The 22,708-nt window shown below is 41.8% G+C and overlaps 1 protein-coding gene across 2 annotated transcripts in view; it reads left to right on the plus strand.

The window, feature by feature from the left end:
* Nucleotides 1–22,708, plus strand: part of FANCI (FA complementation group I) — a 188,926-nt gene that overhangs the window by 128,536 nt on the left and 37,682 nt on the right. For both annotated transcript variants that reach the window (XM_030189691.1, XM_030189690.1), the window contains 7 exons: nt 6,231–6,410; nt 7,523–7,689; nt 11,853–11,932; nt 14,875–14,991; nt 16,353–16,404; nt 18,172–18,299; nt 19,757–19,825. In XM_030189691.1, coding sequence (XP_030045551.1) covers nt 6,231–6,410; nt 7,523–7,689; nt 11,853–11,932; nt 14,875–14,991; nt 16,353–16,404; nt 18,172–18,299; nt 19,757–19,825 — 793 coding nt within the window. The remainder of the gene's footprint in view (nt 1–6,230; nt 6,411–7,522; nt 7,690–11,852; nt 11,933–14,874; nt 14,992–16,352; nt 16,405–18,171; nt 18,300–19,756; nt 19,826–22,708) is intronic.

Here is a 22,708-nt window from a genome sequence, read left to right on the forward strand (position 1 = left end):
GTGAACGCAAAATCAGCAGTACAAAAGTCAGATATAATAAGAGACCTGATTGAAGAATATGATGCAGACCGATCACTCGCTCCCTTCTTCTCTCTCCCCTACTCAATCTCTGCACAATACTAACTGTATATGATATCTTGTAATGACATTGTTAACAACATTATGTAAGCCGCATTGAGCCTGCAAATAGGTGGGAAAGTGTGGGATCAAATGCAATAAATAAATAAATAAAAATTTTAATTGAAACTTGGTATTCTATGGAGGATGACCGAAGGTTATGATTACTTTGCCCCTTAGGATTTAAGATCCTGCATATTCCCAGACAGGGTGAAAAAAAGGTGGTGCTTTGGCGATTTTGTATGGGTCTTTTTTTTCTGTAAAATTATTGGATAAACTTTTTACTATTTCAGTTGAGATGTTAAGTTGTAGTTTTGAGAAAACTTTGCTGCATAGTTATATATTGTCCTCCAAATATGTGGTAGAACTCTAAAGATAGTATTCAAGAATTTATCTCGAGACATTCTATGTATTACCAATTTACATTAGTTGTTGGAGGTGTGAATCTGTATCTTGAAGATAGTACAGATAAAAAGGCTTCCGAGTTCCTTAACTTTCTTGATTTAGGATTTGAATATCCACATATTCACTGTTCTCATGAAAAAGTTCATGCTTTAGATAGTCCTGCTATGACTCATTCAGAGACATGAACCTGCAACTTAAACTTTAATACTAGCACCCTACTACCTTGGAGTGATCACTTCCTATTGGATTTTATGATTGTATGGCAGGATCACCTTTATGCTGATGACTCCCAGATCTACCTGTCCATACCAGAAATTTCAGCCGGAATCCAGGCCCAAATATCAGCCTGCCTGTCTGACATTGCTGCCTGGAGTCTCACGCCATCTGAAACTAAACATGACCAAGAGTGAGCTTCTTATCTTTCCCCTTAAACCCACCTTTCCTCTTCTCCCATTCTCTGTCTCTGTGGATAACACTTTTCCTCCCTGTCTCATCAGCTTGTAACCTTGGGGTTATCTTTGACTCCTTTCTCTGCACATATTCAACTCGTAACCTTGGGGTTATCTTTGACTCCTTTCTTTCTTTCTTTCTCTGCACATATTCAACAGACTCCTAAAACCTGTCATTTTTTTCTCTATAAATATCACCAAAATCCATTCTTTTCTTTCTGACCACACTACCAAAACCCTTACCAATACCCTTATTACCGCTCGCTTTAGACTATTGCAACTTGCTTCTCACAGGTCTCCCATTAAGCCATCTCTCCCCTTCAATCTGTTCAAACTTCTGCTGCACGACTTATATTCCAAGATACCAAGAAAAAAACAAACAAAATCACTAACTACTGTCCAGTAGCATCTATCCCATTGGTGGTCAAACTGATGGAAAAGTATAGTATCCAAACAACTTACAGATTATATAAACAAATTCTCAATATTACACGAATCACAGTCAGGTTTTCGCCCCCTCCACAGCACTAAAACAGTATTACTCACTCTTCTAGCCAAATTCAAGCAGGAAATAGCAAAAGGCAAAAACATCCTTCTCCTCCAATTCGACATGTCTAGTGCATTCGACATGGTAAACCATAATATATTATTAAGATTACTAGACAAGTTCGGGATTGGTGGAAACATACTTAACTGGATCAAGGGCTTCCTAACCATAAGAACATACCAAGTAAAATCAAATTCAAACATATCATCACAGTGGAAAGTGGACTGTGGAGTACCACAAGGATCACCGCGATCACCGATCCTATTCAACTTAATGATGACCCCACTTATCCAACCAAGGCCTTAACTCTTTCATATATGCAAACAATGCCACAATATACATTTTTTACAAAACCAAACTGACAGAAATCACCAACGAAATCAATCTCAGCCTGAGCATCATGGACTTATGGGCAAATGCATTTCAACTAAAACTCAATAAAGAAAAACACAGTCTCATTCTCTCATCCCAATACAGCGCAGACAACCCCACAAGTATCAATACCCCAGATCACACCCTTTCTATCTCAGACAGCCTGAAAATCCTTGGCGTTATAATGGACCATAACTTAACACTAGAGAGCCAAGTGGCATCTACGACAAAGAAGATCTTCCATTCAATATGGAAACTCAAACGCGTGAAACAATTCTTCCCAAGGGAAACGTTTCGCAACTTGATACAATCAATGGTACTAAGCCACGTAGACTACTGCAGTGGAATTTATGCGGGATGCAAAGAACAAACCTTAAAGAAACTTCAGACCGCTCAAAACACGGCAGCTAGGCTTATATTTGGCAAAACGCGATTTGAAAGCGCAAAACCCCTCCGTGAAAAACTACACTGGCTCCCAATCAAAGAATGCATCGCCTTCAAAATCTGCACCCTGGTTCACAAAATCATCTACGGCAAAGACCCGAGATATATGACAGACTTGATCGACCTACCAATTAGAAACACATTCGAATCAACATGAACTTATCTAAACCTACACTACCCAAACTGCAAAGGACTTAAATACAAATCAACTTACGCATCCAGTTTTTCCTATATAAGCACACAGCTGTGGAACGCATTACCAAAAACCTTGAAAGCGACGTATGACCACCTAAACTTCCGGAAATCACTCACTCAAAACTAACCTGTTTAAAAAGGCATACCCTACCGATCTAACTTAAATGCCTGATCTCTGCAACACAACCAAACTAAAGCACGTAATGGACATAATCACAACTCTTCCGTTCTATAATTCCGTAATTTGTGGTTGTGCCACATGAACTTTATCGTACCATACCACCACTTTGTATTTGTTCACACCGGAATCTGCAAAAGCCTCTCTGGCACTATGTAAAACACATTGAGCCTGTGTACAAATAGGTGGGAAAATGTGAGATATAAATGTAACAAACAAACAAATAAATACTCCACCAGTTTCGCTATTCTCATATTAGCCCTTTACTCAAGTCACTTCATTGGCTCCCTATCCGTTTCCGCATATAGTCCAAACTCCTCTTATTGACTTCAAGTGCATTCACAGTGCAGCTCCTCAAGTACCTCCTCGCACATGGTAAATGTTGGCTCAGTTGTGGTTCTAATGCAATTTGACTTGCCCGCTGCGTTTGACTTGTTGACCATAATATTCTGATCTCCAGGTTCAGCGATATAGGAATAGGTGAAAAAGTTCTAAGTTGGTTCAGAGGGTTTTTAACTAGCCGTCATAAAGTGCGACAAGCAGGTAATTTCTCTACGGGTTGGACTCCAGGTTGTGGGGTCCCTCAGGGGTCCCCACTTTTGTCATCACTATTCAACGTGTTGCTTCGCCCTTTGAGATCGGTATTAGATAAGCTGGAGATTCCATTCTTTATCTATGCTGATGATATAACTTTGTAGTTACCAGTAAAAGGGGATTGGAACACCACGTTGAAAGAACGGGCTATGCTTCCAAGCTATAGAAGATTGGATCTTCAGTCATAGACTTAAATTGAATCCAGAGAAAACCAAATTTCTTTGGTTGGGTATGTTTCATTCTGTGAAATTTTCATTTGATTTTTGTTCCAGAATATTGGAAGTAGAGAGAGTTTATTTTATATTTTCTCAACATGTTAAATCTTTAACTAAAATTTTTTTTATATATTATGGAAACTAAGAACAATTCAAAATTATTTTGATCGCGATAAATTCAGTCTGTTAGTTCCGGCCTTAACCTTGTCAAGATTAGATTACTGTAATGTTATATTCAGTGGTTGCCTTAAAATGTTAGGATGATTGCAGCTTATCCAAAATACAACAGCACGTTTGACTTTTTTTGCTGGCATATTTACGCTGGCTACCACTTTGTTAATAGAGCTTCACTGGCTTCCAGTAGAGGCGAGGATTAAGTTTGTTAATTACAACAGTGTTTAAAATTGCTTATGGTGATGCTCCACAATACCTATCTGATCTAGGTACTACATGGCAGTTACTACATGGCAGTTCGTCTACTAGCATGATAACTCACGACCATATGTTGTTAAAGTTTCCAACAATCAGTTCAATAAGATTTAAGAAGCCACTTCTCCTCCCTTTATTATTTAGCTGCATCTTGGTGGAATTCCCTATCTTTAGAAATCACTTTGCTCAGGAATTATCAACTATTTTGTAAAGCTCTCAAACAATTTTATGATTTATTTTTGGCAAATCAAAATTCAAAAGTGCATCACCTCTTTGAGAAAAGCTTCACTGGCTCCCCATCAAAGAAAGAATAAATTTTAAGATCAACACAATGACCCACAAGATCATCCACAGTGAATCCCCTGGCTACATGAATGAATTGATCGATCTCCCTGCTAGAAACAGATCTATTTCTTCATGAACTTATCTTAACCTACACCTTCCCAATTGTAGAGGAATTAAATACAAGACCTACTACGCATCCAGTTTCTCCTTTTTGGGCAGCCAGCTTTGGAACGCTATACCCAGACCAATCCGATTAATAAACGACTTCTTGCCTTTAGAAAAATGCTGAAAGCTCATCTCTTTAAGCAAGCCTACCCAAATGCCCCAACCTAATCTCGCCAAATTCCACTCCCAATTCTGTTCTGACTTAAATACCAACCTCCCATCCTTCTCTTTCCATCTCTCCTTAATTTTATCCCTCCTTACCCTTTCTCCCAAATTACACTATCCTATCCTGTCTACCCTCTTTTATCCTAGTCATATATTATCTAGCTCAACTTATCATACACTACTAAGCCCAACTTTACATTGTTTTACTACTGTTTTATTAAAATTCTATTAACTTTGTATTTCAAATTACTATGTAAGCCGCATTGAGCATACATTGTGTGGGAAAGCGCGGGGTACAAATGCAATAATAATAATAATAAAAAAAAATATTTGAAGTAACGTTTATGATTTTTTCTCTGCATTATCTTCTTTAAAATCTATGATTGTTACTATATGATTCTTGAGGTTTTGTCTCTGCTTCTTTTTTCAATTTGTGATCCACATTGAACTAAGTATCGGTATTTTCAGACAATAAGTCCTGTGTAACACAACATAACACCCCTGCATCAGAACAGGGTGCAACCAGAACCACCCTCACAGTGTCACGAGACGCCAACACCCCCCCTCCCCTCAGGTGCTCAGGGGTCACAAGGATCTAGGACTAGGAGCCTCCAAAGGAAGTGAGCCTGCTCGGGTCTGGCCAGCAGGCATATGCCAAAGAGCAGACTGAAGGGTCAAAAGCTGAAGACTAGCAGCCTCAACCAACCCCCCCCCTCCCCCCCCAGCACTGTAACTCCAAAGAAAATGAAGCCCGAGAAGGAAGGGAAAACAAACCCAACCCCAAGAAAGGGGCTGGGCGGCCACAGCAGACCAGCAATGGCTGAATTAAAATGACAGAAAAACAAAAGGAGAGCCATGGCCGCCCTTGTGTGCTGTCGGCTTTTTTTTTTTTCATGCCCGGCGCTGCCAAGATGCTTGAAAAACTGGGCTTGACCCGTAGCCACCGTACAATGTTGGATATAGGAATTGTGACATCAGGAGTGGTGAGAGTAATTGGATGGAATGTGGAATATTGGGAAGAGAGGATTAGGCATTGAGTTTTGTCTTTGTTCAGTTTCATTTTGAAAGCGTTGGCCCAAGAAGTTAGGATATTCATACCATTGGTTATTTTGTCGGAAATTTCTGCCAGGTTAGATTTGAAGGGAATAAATATGGTAACGTCGTCAGCATAGATAAAAGGGTTGAGACCATGTTTAGAAAGGGATTTAGCCAGAGGAATCATCATAAGGTTGAATAAAATTGGGGACAGAGGAGAACCTTGAGGCACATCACAAACTGAAGACCAGGGAGATAACGCCTGTGTAGGCGTTTCGTGACAGATAATATTTCAAGTAAGTGTGTAAGTGTTTAGAATACTAGCATGTATGTGCCTATGTGCTATTTTGTAACTGCTTGCAAATTTCTGATAGTGTGTAGTTTGCAGGTTGGATATACACGTGGGTGGGATCTGGAAATATCATGGGTGAGTTTGTGCATATCTGCGGCACTTAGTTTCATGCAGGCAAGACACCTATCCTGTGGTTTAAGCACTCGCATCTAAATTATACACACATGTATACCCTGTTAAGCTAGTACTTTATAAAGGAAGGTAGGTGCCTATATGCCTTTTTAGAATAGGCTCCTACCCAATGTCCAATTATAGAATTGCTCTTCATGTTTTCTTGATCCAGGGACAGTGCCAGATCCCATGAGGAGAGTCTGTCTGTTCTGCGGGCCAGTAACGAGTTTATGCGCTATGCTGTTAGTGTGGCACTGCAGAAAATGCAACAGTTGGAGGAAACTGGCCAGGCAGATGGACCAGATGGCCAGAACATGGAGAAGATGTTCAAATACCTCTGTGAGATCACCAGGTAAAACTGTACTGTTATCAATTGATAGCTTACTTCAACTAATCTGTTTCCCTACATTTTAAAGAATATTGTGTGGCACATCGACCATCACATAGCAGGCAGAGTGGACATAGGAGAAGACTCATAGGGGAGCACTGAAAGCCTTACCAGAGGCTGGAAGTGACTCCAAGGAGGAGGTGCTGTCTGCAGCGTGTGTTCTGCAAGGCCCAGCTATTTGTACTTTACATGTTGGCTGTTAATTCCCACACTTCAGGGCTCCTACTCTCTCTAGAGAGGTGAGAGGTATGTGTGACTACCTCTGCTGGTGAGAGTATCTGGCAGTGGTGACTTTTCCTATGGCACACCTAATCAGTCTGAAAATGGCACAGTGGTTGTTGAAACATTATGTTGGAGTAGGGTAGTTATGTTTAAATATATTTATTAATTTCAAATATTTATAACATACATATTTGAAACAAGAAAAGGTACCTTCATCAGTAATATTTTAGTAGCAAATATAAAGAAACAAGTACTTGACTGAGTACACTCAAGTCCACGCTTTGTGGATCCAAGATTAACAAAATTGGAGAATTAACTCAGGTAAATACAAAAGGAAATTAAACCGGTCTATTGTCTGTGTCTATAATCCTATTCAGAGCTAACCTTTAAGGAGTTCTGGCTGTAATGAATTCAGAAAGTTGAACTGATTCAAAAAACACATATTTAACCGCTTGATGGTATACAATACACTTACAAGGATATCGTAAGAAAAAAGTTGCCCCCAACTTGAGCACCCCGGAGTAGGGTAGTTAAAGATGCAAATATTCCAGGACAGGAAGGCAGCAACAAGTAGTGGAACAAATCCACTTTTTCTTGGCCTTACTTGAAGGTGTCTGCTGTTAGTAAAGGTTGCCCTCATTTCTCATTATCTTGATGTGGTGAGCTAGATTGTTTTCTCTTTGCACTGCTGAGGAGTCTGAAAGCACCAGCACAATTGACTGACATGGGTGACATGTTACTCTCCCATGTAGACCTGAGTTTCAGAGCAGCATCCATGTACCTTTTCTCATCTTTTATAATTTGATGTATTTATTTGTTTGCCTTCTTTTTCTGTTCCTTTTTACCCTGTCTAGGGTCCTACTCTGGAGATATACTTCAATCCCCACTGCAGTTGAGGAGACTGGGAAGAAAGAGAAAGGAAAAAGCATTTCCCTGCTCTGCCTGGAAGGGCTGCTCCGTATATTTAACACTGTTCAGCAACGATACCACCCAAAGATCCCCCAGTTTCTTGCTTCTTTGGGTATGTAGTTCCTTTGCTAATAATAAAGAATGTCTCAAAGAACAGAATGGATCGGCGTTACGTTGGCCACCCTGTAACGCCGATTTTTTAAAAAGATTCCAGACTAGATCCCGGAAATTATAGACCGGTGAGTCTAGAGACTATTATAAAGAACAAAATTACAGAGTATATTCAAAAGCATGGATTAATGAGACAAAGTCAACATGGATTTAGTGAAGGGAAATCTTGCCTCACCAATCTACTACATTTCTTTGAAGCAGTGAATCTATTCCATCTATTTGGTGGCTTCCAAAAAGGAAGGCACTTTTTGGCCTATCCTAGATCTCAAACGGGTGAACAGAGCCCCCAAGCTGCTCAGTTTTATTATGGAGACTTTACGGTGGGTTATTGTCGCGGACCGAGCTGGAGAATTTCTCTTTTTCTTGGATCTCATGGAGGCTTACCTGCTTATTCCCATCTGGCAAGCCCATCAGCGTTTTGCTGTGCTGGGGTGGCACTTTCAGTTTTGCATGCTGCCCTTTGACCTTGTGACAGCTCCTTGGACCTTTTCCAAAGTCATGGTGGTTCTGGTGGCGGTTTTACACAAAGAGGGTATTCTGATACATCCCTGTCTGGACGATTGGCTGATTTGGATGAATTCCTTTCAGGAGAGTGAACACAACACAGGCTGTGTGGTCCAGTTTCTTGAGCAGCTGGGCTGGATAGTCGGTCTCGTGCTCTTTCGCAGTCTTTCGAGTACCTGGAAGCTTGATTCCATACTCGTGTGGGTCATTGCACATAGTAATTGCACATCCAAGACTGCCTAAAAATAAAAAGATGAAAGAGATGGAACTGAAAGCCAAAAGAATGATATTATGAAAGACATCTTACTAAAAAGAAGACAATAAAATAATAAGGCAGTACTTATAAACAGTAACTCCTGAAATATGGGGGCAGAGCTACAGCTTCTTACCTCACGTCCACATTTAAAATGTGCAATCAACCTGTCATGAAACACCTAGCACCCACCTGGGGCTAACCCTGCGGCCACTACTCTGGCATCCTCCACTCATAGCACTGGGTCTCGCTTCTGGGTGAATCTCCCACCCGCAAGTTAATTCTCTGGTGGTTTCTAAGGACACTGGGGCCACAATCCTGGGGGTCCCACAGTTCCTAGGAAACACTCACAGACCAAGCACACAAACTTACCAGGATTCTGAGTCAGTCTAGGACGACAGAGCTAATAAAGTAATAGATTTATTATCATAAAAAGTTAGAACAGTGAATGGTGAAAAGATGTAAAGAGCAAACAATAACTGGTAAAAACTAACAGGAATCAACATTAAAACTAACTAAACACTTTCCTACTTCCTAAGTAGTACCTGGGGAGTTCAGGAAAAATTGTGCACAGGTTTTGAGCAGGGTCTCAGTGCAGAGATCTTCACTGTCCACACTCCCACTCTGAAACTAGGGAATTACAGCACATTCTGGCTGAATCTTGCACTTCAGGGTCAATCAGGGCCCAGAGCATTAACAATGAGGGTATTTGGCCAATGACACTGCAGTTATTTTCCCTCAGGGGCTTTCCTCTCTTCCCGTTGAAAATAAGCTGAAAGGAAAACAGCTGTAGCTTTAAAGCACAGGACAGGTACCACCTGAAGGCCAATTAAGGGAAATGCACTGAGGGGGAAAAAGATGTCATACAGCAACACAGCCATCTTGAAAAACAGGACTGCTTTTTATTCAAACACTGAGAGGTCAAAGGTGACTTGAAAAAATATATATATCAAAACAGGTTTTAAAACATTGAATGAAAAACTATTGTCATTTGAAAAGAAATAAAAAGCAAAAAAGAAGCAAAATAAAGCCACTTAGACCCATTCTTAAAAACAGAAGTGCATAAAAATCTCAATAAAATGTAAAAACTGAAGGTGGATCTAGTAACCTTATATACTGTACCCTTTTGAAAATGTTTGTTAACCAAAAACACTTCTAAAATCGCTAGAAAAAGTAAATGTAAAAAACGCTATGCGTTCCAGCATCCATCTTGGATACGTTCCAATGACAACGTTGATGTCATCGGAATGTGAATGGTCCAAAACAGAGCATAATCTAACAATACATTACTAAAACTCATGAATGCCTCCTAAAAGTACAATATAGACCAAACAAATAAATGATTAAAAAACATGTGTACACAAGGACTTGACATTTATAAATCAGCACAATTGCAAACAGCCGTAGAAGACTTCTTATCTGCAATTTTCAGAGCGGAACTACGCATATACTTTCCCTTTGAAAGTTGCAGTAGGTAGTACCCAGATTTGCTGCAGAGTGGTCTGAAGAGTCTGGCTTGGCTTCTGGGGGTCAGTTGGAGAACTGTTCCTTCCAGATGAGCAGGCCATCTCTGGACCCTCATCTTGCAGCTGCCCGTTAGCCACTAGGATTGATACTCCGAGGAGTTCGGGTCCCTCTCCCTTCCTTCTCATCCCTCCTGCCTTTCTTCCCTTCCAGCCCAAGCCCAAATAAGAAAACAAAAGGGAAGGAAGGAAGTATTGGGTCAGTCAGCATGCTAGAAGCAGTGCAGGTATAAATGGAAGAAAAATGAAGAGTGAAACTAAAGCTGTGAGATGAGCTAGAGGGGCTGTGGCAGTAGAGGGGTCAGCTGGTTGTGGTCTTCTGTTCACACTGGGAGATCAGAGGTTTGGGGCTGAAAGCACTTAGGCCTGTAGTATGACATGTGGATGGTGACACCTTCAGAGCATGGGAAGCGCTATGCCATATGTGGAGGCTGCAAGAGGGAGCGCTGGACACTGTAAATATTGGGCTGCCCAGAGGAGCAATTGTGAGACACAGGAAGCAAATCAGAGGCTTCTGTGGCAGCCAGCAGTAGGAAAGAGAGCTCCCTGAGGCTGGGGCTATTGGTTCTGGTGCAGTCCAGGGGGAGCTTTCCAAGAGATCTGCACTGTAGGAATAGGTGCTATCTTTGCTTTGGGCTACTGTGTTGGGGGTGGGGTGGAGGGGTTGCTAGTTTGGCAGCAAGATGCCTCTGACCAGTCTGAGGAGAATCCAGAGCCTCACCTTCAAACAAATTTTTCCCCTGGAGTTTACATAGAAACGTAGTTTGTACTGTAAGTACATAAAACCTTCTGTATGAAGTAGAGACTGGTGCCACCCTCACACTCTTCCACATCAGCATGACCTCAGGCACTGTGTGTGTGTGTGGGCACTGTGTGTGTGTGTGGGCACTGTGTGTGTGTGTGGGGGTGGGGGACCAGTAAAAGAGTTGGAATGAAAGGTTTTGTTAGGTTTGATCACTTTTGTTCTTTCTTTTGTAAGGGGGGAAAGAAAGGGAGTAGTGAATCACTCTGGCCTGTATTGTGAAGGGTTGAGTAGTTCCTAAGAGCAATTTTGACCAGAATGTAGGTAACCACTTGGGATAAACTACACTTGGTGTCACCTGCAGAGATCTCTAGGGTGGCGAATGGTCATACTTACATTCGTTTACAAAACACTGCCAGCTGTTTGTGCTAGCTAGGATGCTGCCTTTGGGGTGGAGATACTTAGAGCATTACAGATGCACTCCTGGATTAAAGGGTGCCTCATTACATCGTATGCTTCTAGAGTTGTCTGGTTGGACCGTAGGAAGGAAAAATTTGGACTTGCCTTTTTTTTTTTTTTTCCTTGACTCCTATCAAGCCAATCCATATTCTCACCCAATCAACGTATATATTTTAGGTGACCTGTTGTATTTTGTTGGGCGCTTTTGTCTGAGGTTTTTGTAAGTTTCATGTGTAGAGGTTTTTTTTTATTTTATTTTTAATTAAATTTTTTTTTAAGTATTCTCAGCTCAGGCTGGGGTGGGGGTGAGACTAATGGTGGCTGTGGACATTTGCTGGACTTTAGAGAGAGAGGTTCATGTGTTGCTTTGTAACCAAATTATTGGGAAGCTGCAGGCTGCATAGTACCCTATATAGAGTAAGGGCCATAAGCTTCTGTTCTCTATCTCCATCTAATAGTAGAGGAGTAAAACCCATGTATCTGGAATGATCTGGTAAGACTCGAGGAAAGCAAATTAGCAGGTAAGCATAAATGTTTCCTTTTTAGCAGTTGCAGGCAGTATAAAAATATGGAACAGGGAATCTGATGTCTGGAGTGATTTATGTTTGTAATTCCTTCCACAGATTTTATGGAGAAGGATGAAGAAGAAAGAGAAAACATTAATGTTACTGAAAAAGCAACTTTCCAAATTAGACAGTTTCAGGTAAATTTGAAAAAACAATGTATTAATATCAATTACAAAATAAAATTAGGACCCTACTTTCAAGCAAGCTTTTTCTGTTTATAGAATTAAGTTTATTTGCATTGATCAAAACTTCAGAAATAAAATGATATAGATGCACCCTGATAACCATGACCTACTTAGTTTCCCTTTCTTTCATAGAGGAGTGTGGTAGCCGTGTTAGTCCACTCTTAAGGTTATCAATAGAAATCAAACAAAATAAAACATGGAAAAGAAAATAAGATGATACCTTTTTTATTGGACATAATTTAATACATTTCTTGATTAGCTTTCGAAGGTTGCCCTTCGTCAGATCGGAAATAAGCAAATGTGCTAGCTGACAGTGTATATAAGTGAAAACATTCAAGCATTACTATGACAGTCTGACAGGGTGGGAGGATGGGGGTGGGTCGGAGGTATGCATGGGGACATCAAAGCATATCATTGATATTGACACCCATCCTGTTAGAATATCAATGATATGCTTTGATGTCTCCATGCATACCTCCTACCCACCCCATCCTCCCACCCTGTCAGACTGTCATAGTAATGCTTGAATGTTTTCACTTATATACACTGTCAGCTAGCACATTTGCTTATTTCCGATCTGACGAAGAAGGGCAACCTTCGAAAGCTAATCAAGAAATGTATTAAGTTATGTCCAATAAAAAAGGTATCATCTTATTTTCTTTTCCATGTTTTATTTTGTTTGATTTCTATTGATAACCTTTCTTTCATGAATGAAACATGAAATTGAGATTGTCTGCTTTGTGGACATGAATAATTTTGTATTAAAATTTACATTTATTTATTAAACATAATATTAGTTACAAATAAGAAAAAATCGGAACAAATGATCATGCATCACCCACATATTAGAAAGAAAAGAAGTTCAGCTTACAACAAATGAATATTTCCTGTTTCTGGGTAAGCCTCCGGGTCTAACCATGCCTCAGTCATTGTTGGTTCGTCATGCCATGTCGGCAGCTAGAGTTGCACTGGCCTGCTTCTTGGAAGTCCCCTCGGGTCCCTTCTTTGATAAAGTGGTTAAATAAGCTGTGGTATATTTGTGAAATGGAGAGACTGAGGGCTCTTAGTGGAAACACTTTGTCTAAGTGATAGGAGGTTTGGGAACCTTTTACTTCAAAATGTTCATTTTAATTGCTGTTTGTGGAAGCTTAAAGGGTACTGTGATGGGGTGATTATTATTTATTTACTAGTAAAAAAGGCCCGTTTCTGACACAAATGAAATGGGCGCTAGCAAGGTTTTCCTCGGAGTGTGTATGTTTGAGAGAGTGTATGTGAGAGTGATTGTGTGTGAGAGAGTGAATGTGCGAGTGTGTGTGTGAGAGAGAGAGAGTGAGCCTGGGTGCGAGTGTGTCTGTGAGAGAGAGTGTGTGTGTGGGAATGAGAGTGTGTGCAAGTGCGTATGTGAGACAGTGTGAGAGAGAGAGAGTGTGTTTCACACAGATACAGTGTGTGCGAGAGAGAGAGTGTGTGTGAGACACAGACTCTCTGTGAGACTGAGTATTTTTATTTTTTTATTTTAGTTACATTTGTACCCCGCGCTTTCCCACTCATAGCAGGCTCAATGCTGCAGGCAATGGAGGGTTAAGTGACTTGCCCAGAGTCACAAGGAGCTGCCCGTGCCGGGAATCGAACTCAGTTCCTCAGTTCCCCAGGACCAAGGTCCACCACCCTAACCACTAGGCCACTCCTCCACTATGAGACCAAGAGAGTGTGTGAGTGAATGTGATACAGTGTGAGACAGAGTGTGTGAGAGACAGTGTGTGAGAATGAGAGAGAGAAAGACATTGACTGTGAGAGAGAGAGAGTGTGTGTGACAGAGATATCTCCCCCCCACTCTGGTGTCAGGCCCCCCCCCCTCTCTCTGGTGTCAGCCCCCCCCCCTCTCTCTCTGGTGTCTGAGCGTTACTGTGCAGGACGCTGAGCTCTGGCTGTGCTTCAAGGAACTGACCAATCCTATTTAATAGAATGCACCTCCAACATTCTGAAGCCGAGAAACCTCGTGTGGTTGGTCACTTCTGCTTGTGACGAACCCGGAAGTACGTGATGTCAATTCAGGAGATGGATACAGAGAGCAGGAATGCCTCAGCCATGCAGTCAGCTTCAGAATGTTGGAGGTGCGTTTTATTATATAGGATTTATTATGTGTTTTTTTTTTGTTTTTTTTTGGGGGGGGGGGGTGTTTCTGTTCTTTAAAAATTATACTACATGGAAGTTTCTAGGTTGTGTTTGGATAACTGCTGTTGTGACTTGTTCCCTTTTGGGATTTCTTGTGCTGCTTTATTTTCAGTTTACTGACTTGTTATATCTGATCTATTTTGTTGTCTCAAACTGTTTAATAAAGACTTCTTTAAATTTCAAATACCCCCCCCCCCCCCCCCCCCCCCCCATAAAACATAAAGACTCGGCAAACTCCTCAAGCCCACTATCAGGGGAGAAAAACAGAAAGTAAAAGAAACTTCCTCTCCCCTCCCCCAGAAAAAAAGGGTTTCCAATAACGGATCCCAATATGTGGCTGTTGCATCAATTACCGTCAACTAGTAGTTGTCAGCAAGTGCAACGCTACTAGTTCCCTCTTCAGACCTTACTTCCACTGTTTCCTGGCTACACAAAACTCTTCCAAATGACTAGGCTCAGTAAAAACACACGATTTCCCTTTAAACTTAATAGCACACTTCCTAGGAAACTTTTAAAAAGTAAACTGTATCCAACGCTGTAGCCCTTTTCACATGTTAGTGTGCAAATCCTCACCAAATCCCATGCACCTCAGCTGTTTTCACTTTATTTATATTTCTTGCTGACCCAGCATTTGAGAATGTGCCTGCTTGATGGTTCAGCTTCAGTTTCTTGTACTGCAGTAAGTATGCTAATTAACTCTGGTTGTGTCTGGTCTTCAGCGGTCTCTTGGTAACCAGCTCAGTAACGGAGAAGACAACTTCAATAGCAAAGAAGCTGTTTTGCTTGTGAATATCCTGTCTACCTTGTCTAGGATGCTGGAAGCATCATCACAGCAGGTACGTGGCAAAGCTGTTTTCATGCTGGATACACAGACTTGAGTATTTTTCTATGTGAATCCTATAAGTGACTAGAGAAGGATGGAGAGCCACCATTAAAAAAAAGGAAAGAGGAAATATATAGTTCGATTTGTTCTTGTTCAAGATGTTCAATTTCCAGTTAAGTGGATATGGGAGCGCTTTGCTCTTTACACTCCCATGTCTAACTCCATCTGTTTTATTTTTCTAGCTAGTCATCAGCACTGCAGGAAGCTAGAATAGGAAGAAAAAAAAAAGCATTTTAATAAGAAACCATCCCCTATTGATAACTAATCTTAGGAGCTAAGGTGCACCGAGAACCAATGGAAGATCTTCCTGCCATGAGGTGTTAGTGTTTTGATCCAGGGGCGTAGCCAGACAACAGATTTTGGGTGGGCCTAGGCAAGAATGTGGTGAGCACCAAGTGTTCTCCCCCCCCCCCCCCCCCCCCCAAAAAAAAAAAATTATCTCAGCTGGTGGGAAAATGCTTCTTTTCACCTTGGCAGCAGGCATGCACTGAAAACTGAGCATGCGCAGGTGCCAGTGTCGTGGAGAGTAGCGTTTTCATTACTACCAGGGGAAAATCTTCAGCTGGCGGAGCTTGAGATTCCCACCAGTTACCACTAAACATGTGCTACTGTTGGGTGGGCCTGAGCCATAAATGGGTGGGCCCTGGCTGTTTTGATCCTGACTCGCGTTTGAGCCCCACAATTGCCTACTTTCTTTTATAGAACAGGCTGCAAATAATTCTTTATAGAATTACACTATTGGAGCAGGGGTAAATTTGTGTAAGAGAATTTATGCTGTACTATTTCATTATAGGAGGCTATTTCATAAAGGCACCTAGGTGCCTTTTTAAAAACTCTCTGGGAGTCAATATTCAAAGCGATTTAATTGGCCAGAAATGGCTTCTGGTCAGATAAATCGCCTGTTGGAGCTAACTGCTAATTTTCAGTGGCACGTAACTGGCTAGTGCCACTGAAAATAACCAGTTAGTGCCGAACTGAAAACTGGCTAATTTGGGGGTGTTCCAGGGTGGAGTTGTACGATATTCAGCACTTAACTGGCTAAGGTAACCGCATAAATAGAGCCGCATGAAAGTCAGACCTATCTTTATGTGGTAATGCTTAGGGAATATCGCACTTAACTGGCTGCGTGTTTGGCTGCTCTTGAAACCCTGAAATTCAGTTCCTGGCATTGAATTTCTGGGTTTAACAGTCTGCAAAACACTTAGCACTGCTGGCTGAATATCGGGCTGTCTCAGTCTTATTTGGACTCTAAACTTTGATGAAAAGACACTAGCAGAAATGTGTTCATCATAAAGACTGTTGCTTCTTCTTTAGTTTGTGCAGATGTTGTCCTGGACTATGAAGATTTGTAAGGAGAGCAGCATTGGTGAGTTTGATTTATAGCTTTTCTGGTTTCTCCCCCAGACAGATATTTAAAGACCCCAGAAGGCTTAGGGTGTAGTTTGTGAATTATGGCCCAGATGCACTAAACTCCGCGCAAACAACCCTTACCTTATCAATCCCCATTGCCGGTTACCGATGTTGAAAAAGCCAGGCATGCATGAAAGAAATCGCATTCAAATGAGCTGCTCATTAACTCATTTGCCTGTGATTTCCTTCATAAGGGGGGAAGCAAGTCGATCAGCTGAGCATGCGCAGAGCAGCCAATCGTTAAGCATGGCTGCTCTGCGCATGCCACAGACGGCTTCATGCACGCAGACAAGCTGCGTGTATAAAAGCAGTCCACAGCATTTTTTTGTTTACCTTAAATCCAAATAAACACTTCTGCAAGATGCTTGTTCCTGCCACCACTTTTCCCAGGAAGGCTCCAATTGCTATCAATTGCCCTGCCTGCCTGCCAATCATAGCGCGTTTAGCTGACACCAGAGAAGCTGAGACCAGGCTGGAACGACTCGAGCAGGGAACTGTGGAGGTGGGGGATTTGTAGCTGCATGTAGTGACAAATGAGATCTGCACATGAGAAGCTGGTGCCAGCTAAGCGTGATTGACCAGTCTGGAACAGCTCAAGCAGAGAGTTCGGGGTGGGGGGATTTGTAACTGTGTAGTGACAAATCAACAGAGATCTTATGAGCACATCCAGCCTTAAGACTACTACTGGCGTCCTATCTTTTTTTGGGGCTAGTACTGGCAGGGGCAGTGGTGAAAGATCAAGGGTAGAACGTTTCCCTGGGAGGATTGGCCAGTCCACAGCTCTGACAGCTCTCCTCAGCCAGCCACCAGGCAATACCGGCAGCTCCTAACCACCTGTTAACTTTTCCATGGTAAAGGTGGGACTGCTTCTGTGCATCGGGTTGGAAAACGACTGTGCATTGCTTTGCTTGCACATTTGTATAGTAATAGCTCATTATAATAGCTTTGCATTCCATTTTTATTAGCTGCTACCATGATAGGAAAAGAGCTCGAAGAACCCTTTTGTGCATGTCTTGCTGTACTTGTTCGCTAAACTGGCTAGAACCAGTTTAAAAACCACATTGCTGGCTCATTAGGTTTTGTGCATCTGGGCCTAAGTTTCTGGCTTATGTGTGACTAGTTTGACCCCAGGGCTTCTGTAGTAATTGAACCATTAAATGTTTAGGGGAGGGGAGAAGTGTCCACAAGGCTGCCAGTATCAAGAATCCAGATTAATCTCAGTTCCTGAATCTGCTCTTTCAGCGTTGATAGGTGGATTAGGGGAGCAGCTAATATTTAAACTATGATCTATCTGGTGAGCTAACAAATTAGTTTTAGCAGTAAAAACTGACTGGTTTTCAGAACAATCTTCAAACTGTCTACTGATTTTATAGTTCAGGTGTCTCTTTCAACAGGAAAATGGAGTACAGTACAGTTTGTAGGTGCACTGGAATTGCTTATGATATAGTCATCCTCAGTATGCATTCAAAAAATACTAATCGGGAAACGGAATTCCTAATTCGCCAGAACAAACTCATGAAAACTATCCAGTGGATAGGCAATTGTTTTATGGCCTTGCATATATATTAAGATCAGCTGCTTCAGTGCCACCAGTATTAATGAACTGGCCTTTATGTAAAGAGCACTTCAGTCAGGAAGTGGAGTAATGGAGTTTCAAAGATACATAATCCCATCATCTTAAAGCTTGATCTGCAGGCTTTCTGTTACTTCTTTCTTTCTCCAGAGGATACCCAATTCTGTAAAGGTTTAATGAACCTGCTTTTCAGTCTCCATACACTGTTCAAGAGTCCGGTGAGCATGCTGCGAGAGCTGTCTCAGGACATCCATGGGCACCTGGGAGACATTGACCAGGTAGGTTGACACAGCCACACTCCTGGTCCTTTACTGTCACAGCTTCAGAGAGGAGATGAGATGTAGATGCTGAGATTAACAACTAGTTTGTTTTTAATGATTTCTCAGGAATTCACTAAGTTAAGAGAAGGGATACTCCTACTCATATTATCAAACATCTTTGCAGGCTGTTATCACATTTATAATTATGGTCCCCATCAATGCCTTTTTTCCCCCCACATTTTTGAGAGTTTTGGAATTTATGTATTTGAATGATCATTGAAACAATTCATGTCCGCCCTGGAATTTACTGTGATGTTGTGCAATGTTCTCACTAAGGATCCTGCTTCCTGACACAGCTGTGTTTTGACACCACTGCTTTTGGCTCCTAACCACTACTCAATTCCTCTATGCTTGTTCCTTCTCACCCAGTACTTTCCTCACCTTTAATTGTCTTGTCTGTCTGTATTTTTAGATTGTAAGCTCTATCGAGCAGGGACTGTCTTTCTGTGTCAGGTGTTCAGCGCTGCGTGCGTCTGGTAGCGCTGTACAAATGTTAATAATAATAATAATAATGTCTGAAAGCTCTGTCGCTAAGAACAGTTCCCGTTGCAGCTTCTGATCATTAATGTTCACTGCTCCTAAGAGCAGCTATGATAAGATGTCTAAACATTTTGAAAATAGACTCCCTAATTTATGCAAGCATGCACAACCTGTTTTTTTGAAAATTCTTTTGGCACTGGATTATCAGACTAAGCTTCTGAAAATGTAAGGATTGATATTCAAAAGGACTTAACTGGGTAGGAGTTGCTGCTACTTGGATAAGTCCCACTGACTGTGGCATTATCCAGATAACGCAGTTAAAAATCCAAACTGCCTCAGCACTGTCTGAGTAGTGCCAGCGCGGTCCAGGGGTGGAGCTTTCACTTACCTGGTTAGTGGTGATTTTCAGTTCGCTAACCAGACAACAACCCAGACAGCAAAAGGCTGTCCTAATTTTATCTAGTGACATACCCAGATAACAGTTTGAATATCGCCAGTACTCGGATAAGTGCTGGCAGTCAAGTTATACCTGGATATTCAGTGCTGGCTGGTATATTGGTTTAAAATAACCACAACTGCTAGGTAAATTAAATGCTAATTTCCGTGCCTTAATATTACTTCCATAGTTCTTAGTGTCTACTAAGTAATGTTACTCCTGGGAGAATACTCCTGGAAGAATTCTGTGCAAAAATATTAATTCTTTACACAATAACATTTTGTTTGCTTTATGTTTGTTAAAATGACACAAAATAAATGCTGTCTTTGAGTCATTAATACAAAATCATTATTTTGAGGTGAGGTCGTGGTGGTTATAGACCTTAGCTTTTGCATTCATAAGTTGTTGAATCTAAGAAAATGTGCCCAGACCACATTTAGTGGACAAAAAGGATTTTGCTATGCTGATTTTGATTAAAACATTTTATATTCATCTTCAGGATATAGAAGTGGAGAAGCCGTGCCATTTTGCAATTGTAAACCCGAAGACAGCAGCACCTACCGTCTGTGTGAGTGTCTTAATGCTATAAGTAGGCAAGTTACACAAAGTAAGGTATTTTAACAATTTCCGCAGTAAAGTGGCATGATATACTCTATTGACCTTAAGTGAGTATGGCATCACCAAGGCTCTTCTCCCTGGCCTTCAGGAAAAACTATGGGATAAGGAAACCACAATATGTGTCCTTTCCTCAGTGCCTCTCCAGACCATTCCTGACGAGTAGGTATATGCACATTTACCAGCAGAGGGAGACTGAGAACTACTGACTGATGTCACTGTATAAGGTCTTGTGGAACCCTGAGACATCCAAAGATTTCTGTGCAGCTCTGCTTCATCGGGTTTGATTTGGGTGTGCCACGTTGACCCCATTAAAAAAAAAAACCAACCCCCCCCCCCAAAAAAAAAAGAAAAGAACAAAAAGGCACAGGTTTGCATGGATTGGGACAAAAAGTTTTAAAAGAAAAAAGGAGGAATTATATTATTCAGCTGTTGGATACTGGTGAGGGGGTCTTGGCCTTGGGGTGTAAACTCCGGTGCTGTGAGTCCTTCGCCCACCCTCTGTCTGTAGCATGTTTGTGCCTCAGCCCATTTCCCCATTCTTGGGAGGGGTTCCTTGAGTGCCTTCCCCACAGGTTGAACAGGACTACCAAGGGGGAAAAAAATCCTTATTGGGGGATTTTCAGCTCCGGACACTGAGCAGTGAGTTTTCGCTGGGAGTGGTGAGAAGCTTGTTAGCTGGGCACCACGGAGGCTGCTTCATTGTTATGGTGGTGGCTTCTGTCAAGGTGTGCTGCTGCATGGTCTGTGGGGTACGGTGAATCATCTCGATTGTTTTTTGCCATGCTTCCAGAAACAATGTGTCTAGGATTCTTCGCCTCCGGTGTCAGAGGGTACATAAGTAATGCCATACTGGGAAATGACCAAGGGTCCATAGAGCCCAGTATCCTATCCACGACAGCGGCCAATCCAGGCCAAGGGCACCTGGCAAGCTTCCCAAACGTACAAACATTCTATACATGTTATTCCTGGAATTGTGGATTTTTCCCAAGTCCATTTAGTAGTGGTTTATGGACTTGTCCTTTAGGAAACCATCCAACCCCTTTTTAAACTCTGCTAAGCTAACCGCCTTCACCATTTTCTCCTGCAACGAATTCCAGAGTTTAATTATACGTTGGGTGAAGAACAATTTTCTCCGATTTGTTTTAAATTTACTACACTGTAGTTTCATCGCATGCCTCCTAGTCCATTATTTTTGGAAAGCGTGAACAGACGCTTCACATCCAACTGTTCCACTCCACTCATTATTTTATATACCTCTATCATGTCTCCCCTCAGCCGTCTCTTCTTCAAGCTGAATAGCCCTAGCCTCCTTAATCTTTCTTCATAGGGAAGTCGTCCCATCCCCGCTATCATTTGTCGCCCTTCGCTGCACCTTTTCCAATTCTCCTACATCTTTCTTGAGATGCGGCGACCAGAATTGAACACAATACTCAAGGTGCGGTCGCACCATGGAGCGATACAACGGCATTATAACATCCTCACACCTGTTTTCCATACCTTTCCTAATAATACCCAACATTCTATTCGCTTTCCTAGCCACAGCGGCACACTGAGCAGAAGGTTTCAGTGTATTATCGACGACGACACCCAGATCCCTTTCTTGGTCCGTAACTCCTAACGTGGAACCTTGCATGACGTAGCTATAATTCGGGTTCTTTTTCCCCACATGCATCACCTTGCACTTGCTCACATTATACGTCATCTGCCATTTAGCCGCCCAGTCTCCCAGTCTCGTAAGGTCCTCTTGTAATTTTTCACAATCCTGTCATGATTTAACAACTTTGAATAACTTTGTGTCATCAGCAAATTTAATTACCTCGCTAGTTACTCCCATCTCTAAATCATTTATAAATATATTAAAAAGCAGCGGTCCTAGCACAGACCCCTGAGGAACTCCACTAACTACCCTTCTCCATTGTGAATACTGCCCATTTAACCCCACTCTCTATTTCCTATCCTTCAACCAGTTTTTAATCCACAATAGGACATTTCCTCCTATCCCATGACCCTCCAATTTCCTCTGTAGCCTTTCATGAGGTACCTTGTCGAACGCCTTTTGAAAATCCAGATACACAATATCAACCGGTTCCCCTTTGTCCACATGTTTGTTTACTCCTTCAAAGAATTGAAGTAAATTGGTCAGGCAAGATTTCCCCAAACAAAAGCCGTGCTGACTCGGTCTCAGTAATCCATGTCCTCGGATGTGCTCTGTAATTTTGTTTTTAATAATAGCCTCTACCATTTTCCCCAGCACTGACGTCAGACTCTGTAAAGTCGGGTAGCTCTGTAAAGGAGACTTGGGCAGCTCCTGTGGCCTGTTCCTGTGCAGTTGTTCCTGGGCCACGAGACTTGGAGGTTTTGATTCTGGCGGGAAATCTTGCCATGTTACAGTCAGGCACTGGGGGGGGGGGTTTCTGCTGCGGATGAGCCACCAGTGCTTATGCGTCACAATGTATCAGCTGCTGGAACCCCATTTTTGCCCGAGTTTTTGCCACTGCTTCACCAGGCCTTCTGTTTGAAGAAGGGCCTGGTTCTAGACTCTCAGGCAGCTCTTCCTGGGACTTTGTCAAATGCCTTTTTAAAATCCAGATACACGATATCGACTGATTCACCTTTATCCACATGTTTGTTCACCCCGTCAAAGAAATGTAAGATTGGTGAGGCAAGATTTCCCTTCATTAAATCCACGTTGACTTTTTCTCATTAATCCATGCTTTTGAATATGCTCTTTAATTTTATTCTTTATAATAGTCTCTACCGTTTTGCCCGGCAGCAACGTCAGACTCACTGGTCTATAATTTTCTGGATCTCCTCTGGAACCCTTTTTAAAAAT

This window comes from Microcaecilia unicolor, chromosome 1, assembly GCF_901765095.1.
Source record: "Microcaecilia unicolor chromosome 1, aMicUni1.1, whole genome shotgun sequence".
Classification (NCBI taxonomy): Eukaryota; Metazoa; Chordata; class Amphibia; order Gymnophiona; family Siphonopidae; genus Microcaecilia; species Microcaecilia unicolor.